At 39.8% G+C, this 26500-nt stretch overlaps 1 protein-coding gene across 2 annotated transcripts in view; it reads right to left on the reverse strand.

Moving 5' to 3' along the window:
- The window catches only part of LOC137617166 (uncharacterized), a 159180-nt gene that overhangs the window by 82775 nt on the left and 49905 nt on the right, over positions 1–26500 (reverse strand). Inside the window, exons 3-6 of one of the 2 annotated variants that reach the window (XM_068347021.1) lie at positions 20387–20661; positions 10690–10870; positions 9740–9909; positions 1325–1363 (exon numbers count right to left, since the gene is read on the reverse strand). In XM_068347021.1, the coding sequence (XP_068203122.1) occupies positions 1325–1363; positions 9740–9909; positions 10690–10870; positions 20387–20661 (665 nt within the window). The remainder of the gene's footprint in view (positions 1–1324; positions 1364–9739; positions 9910–10689; positions 10871–20386; positions 20662–26500) is intronic. The other variant, XM_068347022.1, reaches the window with a different exon arrangement.

Below are 26500 nucleotides of genomic sequence, written 5' to 3' on the forward strand. Positions count from 1 at the left end.
CCTAGTCTTTCCCCAGCTTCTTTCATGAACTAACAGCAAGTTTCTATTTGCACTAGGACTGTTACCTTGATTGGCAACCACTGAAATATAACAATTATTCAAATCACAGAATTACTGGCAACATGATGCACAAAGGGAATGCAGATCATGATCTCCCAGAAACAATTCTTGTACACATTCCTAGCAATAATTCCTAAATAAACCAGGGGAGGACATCTTAAAATGCAGTATGTAAACAATCTGAGAGAATGCGAAGTCTATACTACATAACGTGGGATAGGCTCCCACCACTTACCACTAGAAAGCTTTATTCATTAAGCATCTATTTGTTGAAGCAAAAGAAAATGGGAAAGTTTTGAAATTTTAAACATTTTGCAAGTACTGTACTGTATTGTAAGTGTCAATAAAAATGGGCTTCTGGAGAAGAAACAATATGAACATCAGGAAAGATTTATAGAAATAAATATCCACTGAAGCACAACATACACAAAATTTACCTTATAATGAAGATAACATGAGAATTTTCACCCAATATATGCAAAACAACCTACAGTATGTTAATGTATCTGTCTGCAATATCATAAATACAAACCCACAGAAGTTGAGACAAAATTACTTTTTGTAATGAGATACCTTTATTATATTTCCATACTATACTGAACACCAAATTTAAATAAAGTACCATAATCATAAAAACAAATAATTAATAATCATATACCATAGACCATATTCATTAATACTGTGCAATAAAGAACATATTTTGAAAACTTTAGGAGCTATTAAATTTCTTTATCCAAAACCACTATGTGTGAATGTGCAATCCAATCTTTCAAATTATTTCATATTCTAACAAGCAATGGTTTACCTGAGTGACAATGTTTGTGAATAGAATTTGCTGCAACCGTGTACTGTAAATATCATGTACAATATTCTAAATAAGCTGCTAGCATGCAAAAATATTATTTCATTTATTATGTATGTGTGCTGAACACAGATTTACATGTGAATAACATACTGGTGGGGGAATGTAGGAGTGCTACAGCAAGCATGTCAGGATTGTTGGAAAAAAAAATCTCATGACAAATAACTTCATGCACCTTGACTCCTTTTATTTTTGTTTGTGTGCAAAAATTTCAAACTCAATTCTTCTTGTCAACCACATTTCCATAAAATATAAGCAGTGATGTATACATACATGTTGCTGGTTAATTTACAGTTTTCTTTTAAAAGTGAACTTAAGCCCTTTCATAAGCTTCATTTTAAATCAGCCTTCCTTACAATTTAATAATTAAATACTTTAGATTGGTAATTTAGTTTGAAATACCTTTGACATTTTCCTGGTGTACCAAATGGGGTCTAGCTTCTGGAAACATCAATATAATTTATTTAGAGTTATCAACACATGGGAAGGAAAACCTGAAAATGTTCAACTCAGTACATTCACATATATATCCTGACTGTTCTTTTGGAATTAAAGTACTACGTTGCATTATGTGGCCTTTTGTAAAAGGTGAAACTGATGCTAAAAAAAGGTCAAAAGCTATATGTATAAATAAGAAAAACAGGTGAAAAACAAGACCATAACTAATCATAATTTCTGTTTAAAACATTATAATAAAATACAGCAGCATTAATACCTTAAAATGACAAATTCGTGGATAATTTGTATTTTTCCTAACTATACAAACCTTAGCTACTTAATAGGGGTATTACTTTCGGCGTAGCTAAAATGACGAGCCATTAGAATTTTAATGAGGGTTTACTACCCCACCGCTAGTTAGCAAGGGTAGGGAGGGTAGCTTACTACCACCCCCCCCCCCTCACACACACCTGTGCTTGAGCTCGCTTTGCTTGGAAGTAGGACTTCAAGGGGGATAGGGCTGGCGGGCAAGTTTGATTAAATAGCTAAGGTTTGTATAGTTAGGAAAAATACAAATTATCTACGAATTTTTCATTTGTTCCGTAACTGAAATACAAACCACGCTATTTAATAGGGGTGACTCACCCATTAGGAAGGGTGGACATCCCAGCCAGTACTGGCTTTTGGTTTTTACCCGGGGGCTCGTTATTTGAGTGTGTCAGCACTCAAAAATAAGGAGTCCCTGCACATCGCTAGAACCTTGCTACGCAAGGACTGCGGCCTATGTAAGCTGTGTGTGAAGGTATAACAAAGTGTGACTCGTCCTAGGAAGTTGACCTGTAGTCCTTTAGATGGAAACTTTAGGCTAGGACTCTCCCAATACCACCTCGTCAGGGTATGGGGACGTGACAGTATTAGCTTAATACTAGGAACACAAGGAAACATGGTTTACCTGCAGTGGTTTGAAGTCACCTGTGCAGAGAACCCAGGATGCTGCTTTCCCCAAGAGAGGGGAAGATGAAGAAAAGAATAAGGGTATTAGCTTAATACTAGGAACACAAGGAAACATGGTTTACCTGCAGTGGTTTGAGGTCACCTGTGCAGAGAACCCAGGATGCTGCTTTCCCCAAGAGAGGGGAAGATGAAGAAAAGAATAAGGGCCAGACAAACTTTTTCATTCATGCAGACTAAGACCGGGTAACAATGCCCTCAACCTTCTGCTACTTGTCCAATAAGGAGCCTGAGGTTTTAAACCAGCTGTTGTGCAGCCACCACAGGGCCGATAGAGAATGTATCGAGCCTCCTTTGGGTCACGTCTTGCAGGTAGTGGGCTGTGAAAGTCGTCTGACGCTTCCACACCCCAGCCTGAAGAACCTGCGTCACTGAGAAATTCTTCTTGAAGGCCAGGGACGTAGCTACGCCCGACATCATGTGCTCTAGGGCGACGTGACGGAGGAGGGTCTGGATTTAGGGACAGATGAATCACCCTATGAATCCATGCCGAGATGGTGTTCTTGGTGACCCTCCTCTTAGTCCTCCCAGTGCTAACAAACAACGCTTGCACCTGAGAACGGACTGCAGCCGTTCTTTTGAGATATAGCCTCAAACTCCTTACTGGGCACAGTAGGAGATGGCCTGGGTCATCTGTTACAGAACGGAGACTCGAAATCTGGAAAGAGTCGAACCGAGGATCCGCCACCCCCGGATTCTGAGTCTTAGCAATAAACTCAGGGACGAATTTGAAAGTTACCTCCCCCCATCCCCTTGAATGGGCGATGTCATACGAGAGACCATGAAGTTTACTGACTCGCTTGGCCGAAGCCAAAGCTAGTAGGAAGACCGTCTTCCAAGTTAGGTGGCGATCTGAAGCCTGGCGTAATGGTTTATAGGGAGGTCTCTTAAGAGACCTGAGAACTCGAACCACGTTCCATGGAGGAGGTCTCACTTCCGACTGAGGGCAGGTAAGTTCGTAACTCCGTATGAGTAGGGAAAGTTCCAGCGAAGAAGAAATGTCCATTCCTTTGAGCCTGAAGGCTAGACTTAAGGCTTAGCGATAGCCTTTCACCGCCGAGACTGAAAGGCGCATTTCTTCCCGCAAATACGCGAGGAACTCAGCTATTGTTGGAATAGTGGCATCGAGTGAAGAGACACCCCTTCCACGACACCAACCACAGAAGACTTTCCACTTTGCCTGGTAGACAGATGCGGATGATTTTCGCAGATGTCCAGACATCCTGATCGCAACTTGTTGCGAAAATCCTCTCTCAGCGGGGAGATGCTGGATAGTCACCAGGCGTGAAGTTGTAGCAAAGCTATGGCTTTGTGGAAGATGTTGGCATGTGGTTGTCGGAGTAGATCGTGTCGCGGAGGGAGTTCTCTCGGAAGTTTCGTTAGGAGTTGCAGAAGGTCCGGAAACCATTCCACGTGATGCCATAGCGGAGCTATGAGGGTCATTGAAAGATTGACCAATATTCTGGTCTTGTTGAGCACCCTCCTCATCAGACAGAACGGGGGAAAGGCGTACACGTCGATGTTGTCCCACCGTTGTTGGAAGGCATCTTGCCAGAGAGCCTTGGGATCCGGGACTGGGGAGCAGTACAGCGGAAGCTTGAAGTTCAACGCTGTTGCGAACAGATCCACAGTCCAGGAACCCCACAAAGTCAGGACTTTATTGGCTACTAGATGATCCAAAGACCACTTGGTACTCACTATCTGAGATGCTCTGCTCAGATTGTCGGCGAGCACATTCCTCTTGCCTGGAATGAAACGTGCCGATAGTGGAATCGAGTGAACTTCGGTCCATCTCAGTATCTCTACTGCAAGATGGGATAGCTGCTTGTTGATGTAAGCCACTACTCTGGTGTTGTCGCTCATCACCACCACAGAGTGACCCGCCAGGTATTGTTGGAACTGTTGAAGGGCCAAGAAAATGGCCTTCATCTCTAGAAGATTTATATGGAGGCACTTTTCTGATTCTGACCACAGGCCTGAGGTCATGTGGTGCAGAACGTGGGCCCCCCACCCTTTCTTTGAGGCGTCCGAAAACAGTATCAAATCCGGGGGGAGGACGAGAAGATCCACTCCTCTTCGTAGGTTCTTGTCTGTCACCCACCACTGGAGGTCCGTCCATTCCGCAGGTCCCATAGGGATCATGACGTCCGGGTAATCGTAACCTTGATTCCACCGGAACTTAAGTCGCCACTGGAGGGATCTCATCCTAAGGCAACCGTTGGGAACTAGACGAGCTAAAGGTGAGAGGTGACCGAGGAGACGTAACCACGATTTGGCTGGAAGTTCTTCTCGTCTGAGAAAAGGGCTTGCGACCTTCCTCAGCCTTGCTATCCTGTCGTCTGATGGGAAGGCTTTGTGGAGATTGGTGTCTATAATCATGCCTAGGTATACCAGTCTTTGAGTGAGGAAGCAGAGAGGACTTCTCGAGATATACCATGATCCCCAGATCCTGGCAAAGTCCCAGAAGTTTGTTTCAGTGTTGAAGAAGGGATGACGCCGAGTCTGCTAGGATCAGCCAGTCGTCCAGATAACGGAGGAGACAGATGCCGATCCTGTGTGCCCACGACAATATTAGGGTGAACACTCTGGTAAAAACCTGTGGTGCTGTGGAGAGACCGAAACACAGCACCTTGAACTGGTACTCCTTGTTATCTACGCTGAATCTTAAGTACTTCCTTGAAGTACGCGTCCTTCAGATCCAGTGCACACATGACGTCTTGTGGTCTCCCTGCTAGTCTGACCGTGTCTGCAGTCTCCATGCTGAACAGAGTTTGTTTAACAAACTTGTTCAGAGCCAAGAGGTCAATGACTGAAGAAGCCTGGGCACCCGTCAAGGACCTCTTGGAGAGCGCCCTTCTTCAACATGGTCTGGACTTCTGCCTGAAGGGCTTGTCCCCTTGCTGATCCCATGGCAAAGGAGTTCAATGACACTGGATTCGTCGTCAGGGGAGGTAGAGATGTTGTGAACACGATGCGATATCCCTGACTGATTACGGAAATCGTCCAGGAATCGGCCCCGAGTTGCTGCCACCTGTCTGCACAACTTTGTAGGTATCCCCCCACTGGTGGACATGCAGGGGGACTGCCAATCCTAGCGTTTGCGGCCTCGACTGCTCCCTCTAGGATTTTTCCCTCCCCTGGAGGACTTCTTGCCTTTCCTGCCCTTGACAGGAAAGGGCTTAGACACCACTGTCTTCGCTGCCGTTGTCAGTTTCGTGGTCTTGGTAGGATGGGGCTGCTGGGGCGCTGGAGGCTTATAGGGCTTGGATGTCAAAGCCCTATGTAAGAGGGAGTCTTGGTGGGACTTCCTCCACCTCTCAGCAGCATGTTCCACGTCTTTAGGCTCAAACAGATTCGTTCCCTCCATGGAAGAATGTCTGAGCCTGCTTATCTTGGTGCTAGGGACCTTCTGATAGAACCTCTCAGCCACCGCATCCCGACGTTTCAGGATGGTGTTCGCCCACAAGTTCGAGACTTGGTGGGCCAGAAACTCGATTGTGCGAGTGCTTGAGAGGAGGAAGGTTTCCATAGCTTTCCTGGTACGTTCTTTGGAGAAATCCTCCGAACGTATCAGGATACCTAAGGTCCCTAACCAGATATCCAGCCACAAAGTGGCCTGCATAGCACACTTCGCAACCTTCTCCTGATTAAAGATCTCAGTCGCCAAGAATGAGACCTGCCGGTTGGAGTGTTTCTCAAGAGGGACTCCCCTGGTAAGCTCTTCCAAGAATGGTGAAGAGGAAGAGCTAAACAAGGCTCCTATAAGATCTCGAAGTACCTCCTCTGCTGTACGCAAGGAGGTGGGAGAAGCTTGTTGCCGGCACTGGATCGGCTGGAGGAGGCTAACTCAGAGAGCTGGACTGCGATCTTGTCCCTGGTACTCTTAACCCCCTGAGACCAGGGCAGAGCCGCACTGGCCTTAGAAGGTTTTTGAGTCCCAAAAACTCGGTCCAAGACCGTGTCTTTGCCCTCTCGAGGGGGAATCTCGAGTCCTCATAAGAGTCAGAACCTGCCAAAATGCATGTTCTGACTCCTGTAGCTCTCCTCCGGATGTTGGACTCGCAGCGAAGTCTCCCGTCCCCAAAGGCTCTTCTTGGGGAGAATCGCAGACGTTCTCCGAGTGACTGGCTGACTCTGTCCTTAGTCTTGTCGAGGATTTTGGCACTGTTTTAGAGTCCTTCGACTCCCTCCTGGGAGGGATGCAGGACTCCAACAACGACGGAGGTAGGCTTTTCTCCGCCCCTGCCCGGGAAGGCTTTTCAGCGCGAGGTGGGGTTTCCCTCATTGGTGTGATGGGGGAACGTCTCATCTCACGTGACTCCCCTGAGGACGGGAAATCCTCATCCGACAGGGAGGGAGAAAAAGTTTGGGGGGGGAAGGGAGCCTGCCTCGAAGGCTTACGAGGAAACAGCTTAGTTCTCGGAGAAGTCACCGCGTCCAAAACTCCTCTTTTTCTCTTCAGGGGGGTAGACGCAGCCAAGGATTTGTGGCCCAATTCAGAGAACAGGCTTGAAAGCCTGCGCAACCGCTCTGACTAGTGCCCCAAACCATGGCTGCTGGCTGGCAGCTGCGCTGTCAGACACTCCCTCTGGAGGGAGAGGGATCGACCGATCCCTGGGAGGAGTTTCCATAGGGGGTTCGCCTGAAAAGAAAAGGAAGAAGAAATGTCCCTGGACCTTTCTGGAACCTTCCCCTCCACCGGCGAGTGCGCTGTTCTGCGCTTGCAAGGGGGGGGGAATGTGGCGATGGCGACCTTGCCGTGCGTTGTCCTGCAGCCTCGCGTGAGGGATTGTATTGGTGATCGTGCGGGGAGCGCGCTGGCGCTCGCGCGATGGGGAATACCAGGGGTCGCACCCGGGAGACTGATGGTGCGTGTGCGCGGGGGACTGCTGTTGCGCGCGAGGGCGATTGCGAGGGCGCGCGCGAACGCGTAGAAGCGTGCGCAAGAGACACAGGAGAGTGCGCAGGAGGCTGATTGTGCGCTCGCGCGCGCATAGGTGCGCAGGATCAGGATGATGGGCCCGTGGGCGTGCAGGCGACAGATCGTGCGCCCCAGAAGATGTCATAGGGCGCGCGCGGGCACGCAGTCGGAACCTGTGTGCGATGGCGCCTCTTGTGGGCGCACGTCAATCTGTAGGGGACGGGCGTGGGCGCGCATCCTCATAGGCGCGAACAGGTGAACGCGCGCGATTGCGCGCTGGCGAGAGATGGCGCGCAGGACAAAGCAGGCGGCGCGTTGGCGAGCGCTGGCGAGTAGGTGAAGTCTTAGATTTCCCTACCGCTCCCAGATCCGAAGATCGTGGGAGCGCAGGAGAGATGACAGTACGAGGGCGCTGACGCGCGGGAGAGCGTTGGCGCGTTGGCGAGCACTGACGCATAGGAGAGAGCTGGCAAGCAGGTGAGCGCTGGTGCGCAGGTAAGCGCTGGCACGCAGGTGAGCACTGGCGCGCAGGTGAGCACTGGCACGCAAGTGAGCACTGGCGCGCAGGTGAGCGCTGGCGCGCTATCTCAGGAGCAGCAGGTGATCGTTGGCGCGCATGATCAACATGGCGCATAAGGGACGTATGCGCGCGATGGCACGTACGCCCTTGTTGCCCCAAAAGGACCAGTGCCTGACGATGAAAGACAGGTTTTGTCGGCGCGTAAAGCGCATCAGCTGCCAGGAACGGCGACGGCAGGTCAGCAGGTCTATCGGGTCGACATGCCCTTTGAAAGGACGACCTTCCACCGAAGGGGATCGCGAACGATCCACAGAGAGGTCCAGGACCGTAGCAGGAACAGTCGGTGATCGTTGACGAGGTTCCTCTGCGGCAGACTGCAACGCTTTGTAAGGTGAAGGAAGGCCTCTCTGGCGAAGGGGAAGGCGAGCCTTGCGATGTATACGCCCTCTGGGGGCCGTTGGATCAGCAAGCTGACCTTCAGCAGTCCTCCGAAGAGGAGTCTCTGTGAGTGAACTCCCCCGAGGGGGAGAATCACCGGCAGGAGAGACTGTTGGACTTAGTTTCTCCCTCGTAGGTTGAGCAGGAACGGGAGAAACTAAGCCTTCAGCAACTGCGGAATGAGAAGAGGCAGAGGTATTAGGAGATACCGCATTGGATACCTCTGACACCACAACGTCGACAATAGACAGAGGATCAACCTCTGCCAAAGTCGGCGATTGCTTGACAGCGGCACCCAATCGGATGATGTCAAGAAGTGCTTCCTTGGAGGGCGAACCCTCGAGCCCCAAGGAAGACCAAAGCTGAAACAAATTAGATAAATTTAAATCCTCCCCCAGGGGGAGAGTTGGAGCTGCCTCGCTAGGGGAGGCAACGCCATCTCTCGAACCCCGAGTTCGGGAAACAGAACTACGGTCTACGCTACCACTCGACGGTCTCTCGAAAGAGATCGATCGAGCGGGAGCTTCGGAGGAGGTTTGGGCAACGGAAGAAGAGTCCTTGGGATTTTCTCCTTTCAAAGAAAACTTCGAAGGAGAAATATCCCGCCTGGACTTCTTCTTACGTCGCCGAGAAAACCTCTCCCACTGGGAGGTAGACCACTCCCTACACTCACCACACTTATCACCACTATTACACCGTTGACCTCTACAATAAGGGCAAAGGGTGTGAGGGTCTGTCTCGACCGCCGACATGAATGTTCCACAGGGGCGGTTGGGTAATCCAGGACAGGTGCACATATTCGCAGAGGCCAACTTCACACTCAAACCTGATGAAGAAAAAGTAAACAGACATTAATGGCTGGCAAGAGAGGCGAGGGCGAGAGCGGACACATCCGACTACCACCCGAGCCGAGAGCAAGGTGAGCTCAAGCACAGGTGTGTGTGTGTGTGTGGGGGGGAGGGGGGGGGGTTTACAAGCTAACCTCCCCTACCCCCGCTAACTAGCGGTGGGGTAGTAAACCCTCGTTAAAATTCTAATGGCTCGTCATTTCAGCTACGCCGAAAGTAATACCCCTATTAAATAGCGTGGTTTGTATGTCAGTTACGGAACAATTATAAATTAATTACTTTCCATATACTGTAATTTGTTTTTGTCAATTGTAAAACCTTTCCTATTTGTTTTTTCATCTCATTTTATCTTTAAACATTGTTTAATCTTTCTCTCGCAGGATCTTTAAATAATCATTTGTAATTATTGTACTATCAACAATGTTAATGGTGTGGCATGATCCCCTGCTAGACAAAAGACTCTGTTTACAACTTCAAAAGGGGTTACTTGAGGGTCAAAATTCAGTAGTTCTCTTTGCCACCTTTCAACTCGATCATTTTTTACATCCCATTAGTATTTCATCTTGTATTTTACATGTTCAGCCCTATAAAAGGAAATCAATTAAAGACATAAACCAAATCTAAAACAGAGAATACCTTACTTCTATCTTTGGTCTGTGATAATGAGACACGAAGCACATGATGATGACGAAAATGAGAATGCACCCCAAGATGACAGCTAGTGCAGCCCACCAACCACTCCATCCCATCTTAACTTGGCCTCCACTACTGTGACTGCCCCCACCACCACTACCACTGCCACCTCCTGAAACTATTTTTAATAAATATATTACTACAGTACAGTACTGTATATGTATTTTAGCAAGCTGCAATACCCAAGTGCATCATGTACAGAAGGTACAGTAAGATAAAAATTAAGAAACAAATTCATAAGCTGTACTTAGTGCACAACATTACACTTTTATTTTAACCATGGGGATTTACTGTAATGTATACTGTACACTTCATTTGAGTTCATACTGTATTATGCAAATGCTTGGTGCAGATCAAATGCTGTTTATCCATTATTCTCTAACCTAAAATTTATGTTACATATGGAGCTTCAACTTTACTGTATCAGAAACATTTATTAGTTGTATGTTTAGAAACCTTAAGTTTTTCTATATCGTTAATCTACAGTACATACATACCTTGGAACTTTGTAAATAAAATATTTCCAAAACCATTCAATCTAAAAGAAATGAATGGCTGAAGATCTGATTAAGGTATTTCTACACTTATTCTATAAAAATTTACACTTTTACATTTTAAAAGGTACAGCATGAAACTGAATGCAGGTGACATGTAAAATGATACTCAAATATTTGCATTTTCTGTCTAAAACTTAAAAGGGTTAAATTTTTTGGTGTTGATGAAAGTACGGTAAATGATATTACTCTCAAGATAAAAATATAACGGAATCTTAATAAATACATAGTTATATTTCTGATTCCATATCACCGGTTAACAATAAAAGTACTAAATGCTCTTTCATTATCATACGTAGGTTACAATGTCAGACGTCACGCCTGACTTTTTAGCCACCTCTTACCTGGACTGGAGGCTGTAGATTGACTAGTAATTGGTGCACGAGTCGTATCAATGACCGGAAAGACATCAGGTAAAGGTACAATGTTTTGTATAAAGTAAAAGGGCTTTAAGCTTTCTCCTTCTATCTCCAGGAAGTGAGGTCTTGAGGGCAGCTTGAAAGATCTGAGAAGCAATTTCTTGACCTGGAAAAGTTATAGAGGACAATTCTAATTAATGGATGCAAGGTGTGGCAATGATGTTCCTGGTAAGATGAAACTATTTTATGTTTTTGTCCTTTAATTCTCAAGATAACTTGACTTGTAGGTTAATACTATTAAAACAATTTGGATGCAACAAGTTTGGTAATGCAGATTCTAAAATATCAGGGTCACTTCAAGTGATACAATGTACAAAATCTGGATCATTAACAGTGACTCTTGGTAGTTAGGCTTGAAAATGTAGGGATTTGAGATGTTGAAAAGTGAATTAGAAAAGCAAAACTATATGGAAAAAATCCATAAGCACATCTAAAAGTATTTTTTTTCATAAGCCTTTGTCCAAGAGCTTATGGAAGGTTGTTTACATGGTCTCCCATTAGTATTTCAAGCCAGGATGAATTAATATAACTTGACAATTAGGAAATTTGTTAAAAAGCACAATGCTATAAATAAATTTTCCACTCAGGAAAAAATCTAAAGGATTTTTATGTTATGTAAAATAGCTTAACTTAACATTTAGAAATATCACAATACTGTAAATCCTAAAACAATTTTAGTGATAAAATTCTAATTTCTTAGAAACAATATCTTCAATTACGAAAATGGGGCTTCAAAAAGAAAATAAAGAAAATTTTAAAAGTAAATCGTATTTTTCCTAGCTATGCAAACCCAAGTCCTTTTGAATAAGGAATATTTTCAGCATACCTGTGCTAAAGATGGCTTGTGGCTATCATGGAGAAATTCGCTTCATCTGAGACCTGAGAAGATCAACACTTGGTTGATCAGCTGGTGAAGCCGACTGAAGGGGGGGGGGGAGGCAATGGCTTCTCCGGATGGATCTGCCTGACAGTATTACTTATGACACAGTGCCCAAATGTGCGTTTGTTTCTGAACTTGCAAAGAGGCAGGGATACTGTGTTTCCTTGCTTGTGAACGTAACTTGTAATGGTGGTGTTGTTGGCTTATTAGATTGCTTCTTTAAACATTAGTGGAATGCTTGTACAATATCTCCAAAATATTGATGCAAATGAATTTCCAATGCTGACCAAACACGTGATGCAACCAGGTCACCCAGTTGCAGGCCCCTCCCCTCTTTTGACATTGAGAACAGTTTCTTGTGTGGAGACAGAAAATCAAAGTTTCCTTCATCCAGCCACCAGGAAAATCAGTAAAAACCTGTCCCACCGGAACAGAATAAAACTGGGAACCTCTGGAGGAAGACCAGTTACCCTCCGAGGAACGAGCTTCTTTAACGAGATAGAAGTACCATTGAGATAGAACTGTCACACTACCTCTATGAGCTTGCTGAAGCAAACATCCAATGGAAAGACTTTCACTGCAGCCATGTCTACCATCATACAGTACTTGGGTGTAAGATTTGACTTCTCTCAATTTATGAAGATCCCAATATTTCATCCAAAGGTGCAAAGGATACCTCAATCCTGTTGCAATTGCTTCTCTGAAGAACAGTGTTAGCTCATAACTAAAATTAGGGGGGGGGGGTTGCTGCTCCAAAATAATGTAGCCTTTATTTTAATATTGAGTAAAAGGAAACAAACATGTACAGTACTGTATAAGGAAATTAATTTAGAAACTTGATAGATTCCTTAAAGAATAAAATCAAACATATTTTACCTACTAAATCCTAAATTGTTACTGTTCAGTCTTAATCCACTCCTTTAGAAATATTTTTTTTTCTAATTTGAGCAAAAAAAATTTTATCATTTTCGCCATAATCTCTGGATGACAACTGAGGAAATTTTTCTCCTTTGAAAGCACTGCAAGTGCATTTAGTCTTTCCGAATTCATGGTGCTTCTTTGAAAAGTTTATATTGTGTTCCGTGTTGAAAAGCAACGGTCTGTCTCTGATGAGAACTGAAAAAATTGTTAAAGAACCGATGAAAATCTGGAAGTAGGATAATAATCTAATATTACATTTTATCATATTCAAGAATATGGTACACTGTTCTCTAGACAGAGACGACTGGCGAAATCTAACCGAGGCCCTTTGCGTTAATAGGCATAGGAGGAGATGATGATGATGAATATCAAGTGAAAATAAGGGGTACTGTAGTTCCACAGTGCCTGTACAGGAGCCACCACTGCTGAGGAAGCCTATCAACCAATCATTGGATAAATCAAAAGACCCTAGCTGCCATCAGAGTGAATATTTATAGTGAATAATTGGGGAATAGTGCAAAGTGCAACACACTACAGCAAAATCTTGTACAAATACGAGTGTCCGTTACAGAGTTATTGCCCAAAAACCTGCTTCCACTGTCTGTGAAACCCACATTAATTGCAACCTACATTAAAGCAAGATCGCACACACGCACATAAAGGCAATCTTATCTTGACCGTCATCTGCCCCTTCCCCTATTTCTAAATACACCAATGCTCCGAGGGGTCTAAAACTGGTGTACATGTCTGTTGACAAAGTAGCATAGGTACTTCTAAAAGAACTGATGAATGAGAACTTAGAAATATGCCTTCTTCAGACCAACTGAAAGCATGAAGTCTCCTTTTCTGATAGAACTCAGTACAGTAGATACTGTTTCATCCTGAACCTGATTGCCGAACAAAGTGATTTAGGGGAGAGGGATCAATGACCAATCTCTAGCACTCATTCGACTTCTCTACCAGGAAGAGTTGACTTACCCTTCCCACCACTCAAAGAATACACTTGCCTTAAACGAGAGGCTATGATATACAATGGCTAAATTGGGATAATTGTGAGCAATCGAACCTATGCCTCATAGTTAGCCGAAACCATGCCTGCAGGCATATGTTCAAATTTCTGCCCAGCATGAGGCTGTTCTCATAAACGAATTTCCAATGGATATACATTCCCGAAGGTAGAATTCGACATTAAACACCATTGTGGTTGATATTTACATTGATTAAAATCACGAGTATTAGTGATACATATTCATCATAAATAGTGTGTTGCAAACTCACTAAATCAGCTATCATGGTAAAGATGGGTTTATTTCAAGTCTAAGAACAGATTCCTGAATTCGACAGGACTAAGTACGGTAGACTTGTAAAAAATCTATATCTCTCTTGATAGCATGGTTGGTTAGATAATTAGATTCCATGCAGGCATGGGTTTGGCTAAGAGGCATAGGTTCGAATCTCTACCCAGCCAGAACCTATTATCATAAATAAATTTCCAGTGGATATACATTCCAAAGGTATAATTATATATTAAATGCCATTGTGGTTGATATTTACATTGATTAAAATAATGTGTTAGTGAGATATATATATATATATATATATATGTGTGTGTGTGTGTGTGTGTGTGTGTGTGTGTGTGTGTGTGTGTGTGTGTGTATTAGGTCCTTCGGTTATAATGGAAATCCATTCCTACATTAAGTTATAACTCTGGTTTTAATACAAGTCAGACCACATCTAAATACAGTAATGTACATAGGCATCATAAGTCACTCACTTATGCTAATGTAGTAGTGAAGACATAATCTATGCAATAAAAACACTTTAAAACATCAAAACAACCAAGACCAAAAAAATACACGAAGGCTATAAATATAGAATGATAAAATGAATCTAACAATAATAATAAGTGTGTGTAATGTATTATCAGGGTAAATTACATTTATGTATATTACATTTGAATCAGACAACTTTAGTTTTATCAGCATGACCTTTTAACCTGTACTATGACACTCAACGTGTCCACCCACAAACGACCACCCCTAATTTGGTGACCATCAGGGCTATGGTCTAGTTTTTCATTAGTTTCAACTTTCTCCCAAAACACATATATAGTATAAGCAATTGCAGTCGGTTTTAATCAACAAGATTTACCAATGAAAATTGTGGACAATGTTTTTCGAAACTGAAAATACGTGGTAATAAAAGTAATAATAATAATAATAATAATAATAATAATAATAATAATAATAATAATAATAATAATAATAATAAAGGGCGACAATCAATAAAAAATGATCTTTTCTATACAATTATATACAACTTTAAAATGCTAGGTGTGATTCTTGATTGCAAATTTACTTTTGAGAAACACATTCGGTCTGTTTCTTCTTCAATTGCACAAAAAATGGCTTATTAAGAGTCTTTCAAGATTTGTGTGATCAATCTATCCTGAAGAATTGTTTTAATTCTTTCATTCTCCCTTGTTTCAAGTTTTGTTCTTCTGTCTGGTCTTCAGCTGCTAACTCGCAATTTAATTTGTTAGACAAAAAAAAAAAAAAAAAATGTGATCTATTAAATTCTTTATTCATGGTCTTGATATTGATCTCTGGCAACGTCGTTCCGTTAGTTATTTTATGCATGCTGCATAAGATTTTTCATAATTCTGTCCATCCTTTGCATTCAGTTCTTCCCAGACAGTACCATCCTATACGTAGTACTGGTTAGCAGTTAATTCTAACAATCTTGCTTTCTCCATCATAAGGCTCAATACTACACAGTATTCTAGAAGTTTTGTTCCAACAGTCACCAGATTGTGGAATGGTCTTCCTAAATAGGCAGTTGAATCAATAGAACTTCAGAAGTTCAAACTTATAACGAATGTTTTGTTGAAGAAGCCGACAAAAATCTCTCTCTATAGGCCTAGTTCATACAAGACAGATCTATTTTAACGTTGCACCGATCTTAAGATATTTTACATTCATTATTCATTACTTCTCACGTACTTTATCTATTTTCTTATTTCCTTTCCTCACTGGGCTATTTTTCCCTGTTGGAGTCCCTGGACTTATTGCATCCTGCTTTTCCTACTAGAGTTGTAGCTAATCAGTATTCAAGAAGTTTGATGTTATCTATGACCGAGTTATAGAATAAACTTCCCCATTAGCAGTTGAATCGATGGAACTTCAGAAGTTCAAACTTGTAGCGATCGTTTTTATGTTGAACAGACTGGCATTAGTCTCTCTTTGTAGTTTATATATGACATCTATTTTAAAGTTTTTGCTGATCTTAAGATTTTTCTTTTTTCAATGTGGTAAAAGATATATTGGGCAAAGTGGAAAAGAACTTGAAACGAGACTTTCTTATTTCATGAGTCTTTTGACAGTGACGATTTAACGATTAACCGTAAATAAACAATATATGATATGAAATGTTAAATACTCTGAACGAAGAAGGTAAAACGACAGTGGAGGTCCTGTAGAGAGTGGGGTTCCCATGCTGTATGGGACCGGAAAAGCAGCCATCAAAGGAAAGGAAAGGAGATTGAAATAATTCTAATCTCGTTTCAAGTTCCTTTATACTTTACCCAATATATCTTGTACCACATTGGTTGCATGAAATTTCAAAAATACACATATCCATCTACTGTGGGGATTTTTTTTTATCACTATGGTCTTAAGTGTCTTAAAAGCTATAATTCCGACCGGTTTCAATGTTCCAGGTAGAGACACCAACTGTTTGAAAAAAGTAGAATGCGAAGGTTATTCATATCAAAATTATTGGTGAAAGAAACTGTGAATTTTACTAAGCTTAGCTTCTAGGAAATCAGGGCAACTTCTAACCCATTTTGGTTGATGGGTGATTATTAGAACTAAAATTTATATACAGTACCAATTAACATTCGAAAATGTACACTGCCTTCCTTGTCTGAACACTAAAACATCTAAATAGGACAACTTGTTTTTCCCTTCTATTCTAATGAATCTTCGACACTAGATGCCGCCAGAATATTTAAAGTTGTTAGAAAAGATTTTCATCGTTATCAATTGGCAAAGCACAAAATATATCATCAACGTACCCGACACCAAAAATACGAGGATAGAATCCTTGTTGGGTACTTCATCCTGAAAAATTCCACAAACATCATTTTTTCCAAGGAGTTTACCATTAAAAGTAAACTGACAGCCCTTTACACCCAATTTCATAAGTTTAAATATAGTCAGTATCCACAGTAAAATTAGGCCAAAACTCTAAGAGTTCTTTGAGAAACACCAGTAATTCACCAACGTGTACTCTTATGTAAATAGTGATATAACATAAAAGCTTACCAACTAAAAGTCATAAAATGATCTCTCAGTTTGTAAGGGCAAGATCACCAGAGTTTATGGAATGTCTACCAGGGAAGTTTTCTTTGCGAGTTTTAACTACACCATATAAATATGGTAGAGATGGGTATTTTATGATGAATTTGGGTATCAAGTCCTTAATGATAGAAAGTACACTTTTGATAGTTTTGTTAAAGTCTGATATTCTTTGTCTAACGGGCCGTTAAATACTGTTGGATAAGTATTTTGATCATTGAATATAGCTTATATATGAAATATCTGTTTTGATGTTGTTCAGTTTTTGAAATATTTCATTCTAAGTGTTCATTATTTATCATTTCATTTATTCATTTCCGTGTCTCCTTTTCTCACTGGTCTATTTTTGCCCTGTTGGAGCCCTTAGGCTTATGGCATCTTGCTTTCCCAACTAGGGTTGTACCTAGGTTAATAATAATAATAATAATAATAATAATAATGAATACGTATATATATATATATATATATACACACACACACATATATATATATATATATACATACACACACATATATATATATACACACACATACACATATATATATATATATATATACAAAAGAGATGCGCCGATACCACGTTAGAGGCCGATACCGATATACATTTTTCCCTTTAACCGATACCAATAACGATACTAGCCGATACTCCGATACTTTAAAAATTCTTTCTAATGATTACAATAACCTTAAAATATTGATTTGATGGCTGAGTTTTCAACCAATTAGCACTTTGTGGTGTGTTTGAAAAAGAAAAAATTGAAACGTTGAACTATGGCTATATCGATGACAATGATATAATCTTATCATAAATCTAACGCCTCCCCTATAGGATTTTTATTACTAAATATCATACATTAGTTCAACCAGATCACTGAACTAAAAATGTAACTGCTCATAAGTACAGTAAAGTAATGTATTATATGCATTTCAGAAGTTAGACTTAGCATCAGCTAAAATTGGTAGCTTCTGTAAAAAATATATTAGGTTTCCATTTCTAACTCTCAATCTCAGAGAATTTCTCCCTATTAGCTATATTCTACACATCACCCTTTTTCGTTTAGTTAACGTTCAGGTACAGTTGTCTGCATGAATTCTAGTAGCCTACACACCAAGGTGGGAGAGAATTAGAAATTTAGAATGTATACCGTATACCAAACTTCTTTATTTAGCAAAGTCCATATTTATTTTATTGAAATGTTAACGATTCTATTCAAAACCCAAAGTTAGTTCCATTCAGTGGTAGGATTCCATTAGTAATAGGCAAGATATATTTTCTACGCTAAAATAAATTATAATCAATTGACTGTTGGTTAGAGTAAAGGCAAAATTGGCTTCTTCACTTCCACCCTAGGAGGATTATATTTTTCCTCCAAGCTTCCACCCCTTCCCCCGTCCATATTCGAGGAGAGGCTAGCGTAAGTCAGCTAATTATTGTTCTACAGAACTTATTGTCATAATACTGATGTTTTATCACGTTGAATATGAAGTAGTGTAGAAAGAAAAATAATTCACATATTAACAAATAATTCTGCAAATGTATAATGAGAGAGAGAGAGAGAGAGAGAGAGAGAGAGAGAGATGGCTGATAAGAACGATGTAATCAGGACCCATTTAGTCCTGGATGTAATACATTAGTCACATCACTCGCATGAACTGGTTTCTGAGTTGCCTTACAGGGTACTTATCATTATCGTCTAAAGTGAACAGAACACAAGGAAATCTTTGATCTCCGAATAGCCTATAGTACCAGTATTGGAGTATCGGCAATTTAAGCTCATTTTTGATTGGCTGATACCGATACCAGATACTCATGGTGGAAGGCGATACCGATACTAGTGTCATGATTGTGGTTGATATCGATACCGATACTCACAAAAAAGGCTGATAATATTGGCACATCTCTAAATCTAAATCTATATCTGTATGTATATATATATATATATATATATACACACACACACATATATATATACACACACATATATATATATATATATATATATATATTCTTTTTTTCTAAGGACTCTTCCTGAGTGGGGATACCTGAACGTGGTGAAAGGGTTTGCATATCGCCATGATCAGCAAAACTGTACTATAATAGTCAGGACCAATCTTTCTAGGTTCGTTTGATGTGAGGGATCCGACCAAAATCTCCCTCCATCGCCAAACGGTGCTGATCAACGTGCTAATGAAAACTGGCCAAACCCCAGATATGAAATATTATATCTGAGGCTTTTGTCCTAGAGTGGAATAGAAACGGTTGAATTTGTTGTTGTTGTTGTTGCTGCTGACGATATTCTTCGGCACGGTCTTTGACGTATGTAATTATCAATATATATGGATGAACACGTGTCTTCTGTCCTCTCATGACAACACTTAATCCTTGGCGGGTGCAAAAGAAAATCTCTCGTATGTTGTGCCTTTACATTAATTCCGCTGAATGTGGTTTCAGGCATTCACCCATGGCTTTCATCAGATCAACATTGAACAACGGCAATACACTTCAAATAAAGGGTAGCACAATAGCAATTAAATTACAAAATCCGAATATTAGTAAATGTACAAAAAAAAAAAAATATTTGATAAAGGACTTTAAAGACAAAAAAAAAGTTTTTCGGATTATATAAGTAAATTTCTATTGTGCTATCATTTATACTGAAGTGTATTTCCAATGCTCAAAGTAGCTCTGATGAAAGCCACGGGTGAATTAATGCAAAGGAACTAAACAGAAGAGATTTTCGTTTTCAACCTACGAAGAATAAGGGGTTATGAGATGACCGAAGCCACGTGATTCATCCATATTTGTTAATAGTTTGGAATATGTATGTATGTATGTATGTATGCATATATATATATATATATATATATACTGCTATTTAGGATAACATCGGCGTACAGAACTTTTTTTAAAAGAAAAATCGAGTTTGAAAGGTTTATGAGAAGACCTAAAACATGAGAATCGTGACACAAGTACTGGTATTATTCCTGCAACAACATTGTGTCATAAAAAAAAAATCAATTTTTTGCAGGGAAAAAATGTCCGATCCTTGAAAACCTACATTTAATAACAAATCTCCCCTATATAAGGCAATAAAGAGCAAGTGTTATATATATATATATATATATATATAGCAAAATATATGACTTCGGTTTCTCCCCGTCTCTCGAGTAGGGGGAGAGGGAGTTGCCATACCCTGTTTAGGAGTGGTAGGCCAAGAGGTACACTCAGAAACCACAATCCCCCCAAAATTGCCGAAACAGCCTTGTTTCCTAGTCAGAAAAGGGTAAGAGGTGGGAAGTGTTGAATCTGTGTGTGTATATATAAATATATAGCCGTTATTTCTACGGGTATATACTAGTACGTTCATAAGAAGTGATATAATCAAGCAGTGATATAAAAATATCCCATAAAATATTCACATTTTCCCCACAAACAATAAAACAACAAACTGAGAACCCCCACCTTCAGGTAACAGGTAAAGCTGGCATCTTCCCCAAGTTCAACTGTAAAGTGACACTCGATATCAAAGCTGTACCGAGTAAAAGGTTCGAGTGGCTGAGAAGGGTTGGCACTGATCCCCCCAGCGCTTAGCCCCAGCGTCAAATTGGTGGTGCTGCCCTCCAGGGTCAAGGTCGGGGAGACTTGGCTGCTCGGGAGGATGGCCATCCTCCACCCTCCCCCTCCAGGGGTCAGGGGGATGGTTTCCTTCTCTCGGAAAATATGCCATATTAACTCATCTGAAGGAAAGGGGAAAATGAGATATCTTAGAATAGGAGAATGTTTATTAAAAAGATAACATTTAGATATTTAAATCATGAAATATTAAAAATGAGACGTTTAAAAGATAACACATCTGAAATAATTTGAGGGCCAATAAAAATAAAAACTTCTGAATATGAAACATTTAAGAATATAAGATATCTGTATAAATAAGAGACACAACATTAAAGATACGATTGTAACATTGTACTCATTCAGGATTTACGCCAATTATATAGATCGCTTGAGAGAGAGAGAGAGAGAGAGAGAGAGAGAGAGAGAGAGAGATTTCCACAGGAACTGTTTCCCCTGGTATGCCACAGAACGACTCCGATCGAGCTAAAAGAAACTACATTATCTTTCAACTGCCAAACCGTATTCGAACTTCGGTAGGTATACGAGGCCAATGTTTTATAAGACCTACCGAAAATTATACATTAGGATATCAAAGCTACTGATCTCTATCTTGTATTCTCTCATTAGCTGCTTGGATATGAAGGCTCTTCCTTTCCAATACGTCTTTCACTTCATCTATAAAACCCTTTTAATGCCCTCCTTTCCTCCTACTTCCCATCACTTTTAAACTCTACACTAATTATTACCAACCTACTGCTGTTTTTTCCTTTCACACGACCAAACCACCTCACAATACTCTGATACATCCTTTCATATGTATGTATGTATGTATGTATGTATGTATGTATGTATATATATATATATGTATATATGTATATATATATATATATATATATATGTGTGTGTGTGTGTGTGTGTGTGTGCGCAGAGTAATCCCTCGCCATATCTTAGTTAGCCTAACACTTTTTCAGTACATTGCAGATTTATAAATATACTGTATGTAAATATATATCACGTACTCTTTATGTCAAAGGTTTCTGTAGGCAAATAAGTTTTATATTTTTCATATCTTAATCATTTTTTTTATCAAAAATAGTCATTTTAGACATAAAATTAATAAAGTAAATTACAGTAATACAGCATGTACTTGTGTAACATTTGCAAAACTATGGTTCAATGATAATGGCTGACATGCGTGTTTGGAGAAGCAGAAAACATATAATCTTTGGAAGGTTAACAGGTCATATTTGACTTTTAATAACATTTGCTCAGAGTTTATGCTTCATATGTAAGGGAACAAAACCTAACCATAAAAGAAACCCTTTCTGGTACAACCCAGGAACATAGGTGCTGGACTACCCTTAAATCTACACTCTTTCGTGTAGATGCAACAGTTCCTCCTTCACTTAAATCAGATGGCTCTGTCACTCACTGTCCAAAGGAAAAGGCAATTCTTTTGGCTGATGTGTTTGACAGTAAGCAGTGTAACGAGAAACTTAAATCTTCCTCATTCCTGTTTTCCTGAGGCTAAACTCACTTGTTAAATTTTTCGATCTTGTGAAATTAAAGCTCTCTTGATGGACCTTGATGCTTATAGAGGTGTAGACCCAAATGGTATTTTTCCTTTGTTTTTGTATGAAGACTACAGATTTTTTTAGCTTCAAAGTTATGTTATTTTGTACAAGTTAGCAAGAACAGATTCTTTTAGCACTTGTTGGAGAATTGGTAATATTACTCCATTATGTAAATGAGTTTTTGTTATCTCAAGTCAAGCTGATTACCGCCCAATTTCCATAACTCCCATTTTATGTATAGTTTTTGAACGTCTTTTGGCAAAACATCTAAATAGGATTGCTGAAGGTACCCATCTGTTCCGTAGTTTGCCATTGGATTTCGCAAAGGCCTTGGAGAATGTGATGCCCTTACAATCTCCAATGCTGTACAGAAATCCTTTGATTGTGGTCAGTTAGTTCGTAGGATTGGCGTTTATTTTAGTGCTGACAATGACAGACAATAGATGGGCCTTAGGAATAACAGAATGGGTCCCTAGCGATTACAATAGAACAGGGGAAGTAAGAGATGACGATAAATTAACGAGCCAAGAAACTCTGCAGGTGTAAACTGGCATATGAATACCATAAACAGACGCGAGTGGAAGGACATGCGTCAAGCCTTTGTCCTGCAGTGGACTAGTTACAGCTGATGATACACACACACACACACACATATATATATATATATATATATATATATTACAGTATATCATTCCCAGTGAAGCTGTTTAACATAAACGAAAGATTGAGACAACGCACTACGTAGAAGGAACTTCTATGAGCTGCTGATGACCTTTTATGTAGGTGTATGAAGTGACTAATATTGTGTATTTTTCCCCCAAATCTTCAGATAAAGAATGAATATGCCAATGATAATGTATTCATTGGTACCCGCTCCTCGCTACTGCTTAATGAGAAGAGCCACCCGTAAAAAATTTAGACAGCAATGATGAAACTAAAATATGGAGCAGTAGTTGGTCAAATGACCGTAGATGGAATATGCATTCTAGGCTCTAGCGATTTCAAAACCCGTTCTTCCCGGGTCGTTTCCTGATAGACTAGGATGCGTGGGCAGTACCTTAAGGTGAGAAGGGGCAGGTCACTACGCCTACGTCTGTGCCTTTTAAACTTTTCACTAGTTAATATATCCCTGAACACTTAAAAAAAATCTGCTTACGTTGTTACATATATAAATTATTGATTGGTTAGTTATGCAAAAACTACCATATAAAAAAATGGGGCAAAGAAAAAAAAATTGGGAAACGCAAACGTATGAGTAATATTGTAGCTCGATTTCAAAAACGCTTCTTGAGGTCATGGCCACGGTGACGTCAACCGTCGTATAATCGCAAGAGAAATGGAAGAGCCCAGACTTCCCTTGAACGTTTCCATGACTTGAATAAGAAAAATATGAAAAACAAGTCGCAATCGAATATTGCAACAATCCTCAACTTTCCATTATCGCTCTTCAGCTCGTTCCACAACTCCAAAACTCGTAAAACTCGTCAGGTGGATAACTTGACCAACTAAACAATTAAGAAACCACGGGAGAATTTTTCAGTCTTCTACAAAATGCTAGCGTATTTGCATAAACAAAGCTAGACAAGATACACCAATTTCCGTCGCCTATAAAAAACAGAGCAATTAATACATAGCACATGCCGTATAAAATGCACAAATATTAACCAAATACATACACTGAAAACAAAGCTGAAATTGGGAGAGTGAAAGACTACAAGAAAATTAGAAATTTAAAATAATCATTTCATAAATAAATACAAGAATGATCGCGTTCCGACCTTCATTGTAGAAAAATTTAATTTTTTAATTTTATAATGTCCATGCCGTGGCTAAGATGGCGTGATAATCTTTCCTGGAAACTACCGCAGTTATTTTGGATAATTATTTTTCAACCTGCAGAAATCACAAAAAAAGTTATATACAGTGTATATATATACACACATATATATATATATATACAGTATATATATATATATATATATAAATACATATATATACAGTATATATATATATATATAAAATATATATATATATATATATATACAGTATATATATATATATACAGTATATATATATATATATATACAGTGTATATATATACAGTGTATATATATATTATATATACAGTATATATATATATATATATATACACACATACATATATACAGTATATATATATATATATATACATATATATATACATATATATATACAGTATATATATATATATATATATAAATAATGATAATAAAGTACGCAAACCCGTCTAAATGACGGCTAAATACTGTATTTAAATAATTATGCACACACAGATTCAACCATTGCCAGCCTCCCCCTTTTCTGACTACAACACGGCAGTTGCTGTTTCCAAGTGTACCACTCGAAGTACCTCGTGTCACCGGGGTATGACTACTCCCTCTACCCTCTATCCAAGGGACAGGGAGACGCTGAGTAGTTATATGTCAGGAATGTCGCTCAGCCCTACCATAAATATAAAGGGGGCAAAGAAGAAGAAACATATACCCATCAAAAAGAGAGATGGGTCTGTTATAACAACAGAAGATGAAGAAAGACAACGTTGGATGGAACACTTTCGTGAGGTTATGAATAGGAGATATGAAGGGAATAGTTTTATTGATATACATGAAGCTGATGAAGACCTTTATGTGCCCATAAATTAATTCATTTTTTGAAGTTGAAGCTATCCTCAAAACACTAAAGAGATGGAAAGCCCCTCGATATGATGGCATAAGTGCCGAGATGATACTGGCCGAAAATTAAGTGACTCCCAGACAACTTACTAGATTATTTTGTAGAATGTGGCATGAAGAGGCAAAACCTGATGAATAGGAGTTAGGAGAGGCCTGACTGATTGCAAGAATTACAGGGGCATAACACTTACATCAGTTGTTATGAAAATATATAGCATGCCTATTCTAAAAAGACTGGAGAGAAAGATTGGAGAAAAGCTGAGATGAGCAAGCAGGATTTAGAAAATGTAGTTGTACTGACCAAATTTTCATTTTGAGACATGTTGTACAGCAATGCATAGAATATAGAAATCCACTTTTGATGGCATTTGTGGATTATGAAAAAAACTTTGATAGTGTGCACCGGCCAATTTTATGGAGTCCTGCATTATTATGGAATTCATCTTAGATATATACATTTGATTTTGTCTGTTCATGAGCATAACAAGTGCAAAGTTTATGTTAATGGAGTCTTATCAAATGAATTTCCAGTGAGCAGCGGAGTACTCTAAGGGAATGTGTTGTCACCTATGTTGTTTATCCTCCACATGGATTTTGTAATGCTTAAAACAGTTGACGAAGGTGGAGAAGGATTGGACTGGATTGGGGATAGCAATTATTGCAGACCTACAGTATGTTGATAACGATGTCCTTGTTAGCAGAACACCATAGGATTTGCAATGCTTGCTTACCAGAATGAATGAAATATCACACGAGGTTGAGCTGAAGATAAATAGAAGAAAGACAGAGATGATGAGAAAGGAGTATGCAATGGAAGATGAAATGTCATTGGAAGGAGAGAGGGCTAATGAGATAGGGTTATTTAAGTATTTAGGAACTATGATCTCCAATACAGGGTCTTTAAAATTAGAGTTTAGTGAAAGATTGAAAAAAGCAAAACAAATAATGGCTAGGTCAAGTAAAATTTGGAAATCAAATCTCCTGAAATTAAGTATAAAAATCATACTATATATCAGTTTAATGAAATCAGTGATACTGTATGGACATGAATCATGGTATGATAATGAAACAATCTCCAGTATATTTAGTAAATTTGAGAACTAAGCCCTTAGAAGGATATTGGGAGTTGATTGGCAGGACAAGATTACAAATGAAACTATAGGAGAGATTACTCGAGTGCCATTTGTGGATGAGATCATGATGAGGGGTAGAGTGTTTGGGCATGCTCGTCGCACTCCCCAAGAGAAAATAGTTTACCAAACTTTTAGCTGGGCTTCACAAGGCACTAGAAGAGTTGGAAGACCCAGACCTACATGGCTGAGGACTATGAAGCGTGAAGTAGATGATGAATGGAGAAGCATTGAATTCAAAGCTCAAGATAGAGACGACTGGCGAAATCTAACCGAGGCCCTTTGTGTCAATAGGCGTAGGAGGATATATATATATATATATATATATATTTATATATATATATATATATATATATACATATATATATATATACATATATATATACATATATATATATATATACATATATATATACATATATATACATATATATACATATATACATATATATATATATACGTATATATTCTCCCCTATATAATAAATGAAGCTTCTGGCTATATATATATATATATATATATATCTATATACATATACGTATATAT

The sequence above is a fragment of the Palaemon carinicauda genome, chromosome 23 (genome assembly GCF_036898095.1).
Source record: "Palaemon carinicauda isolate YSFRI2023 chromosome 23, ASM3689809v2, whole genome shotgun sequence".
NCBI lineage: Eukaryota > Metazoa > Arthropoda > Malacostraca > Decapoda > Palaemonidae > Palaemon > Palaemon carinicauda.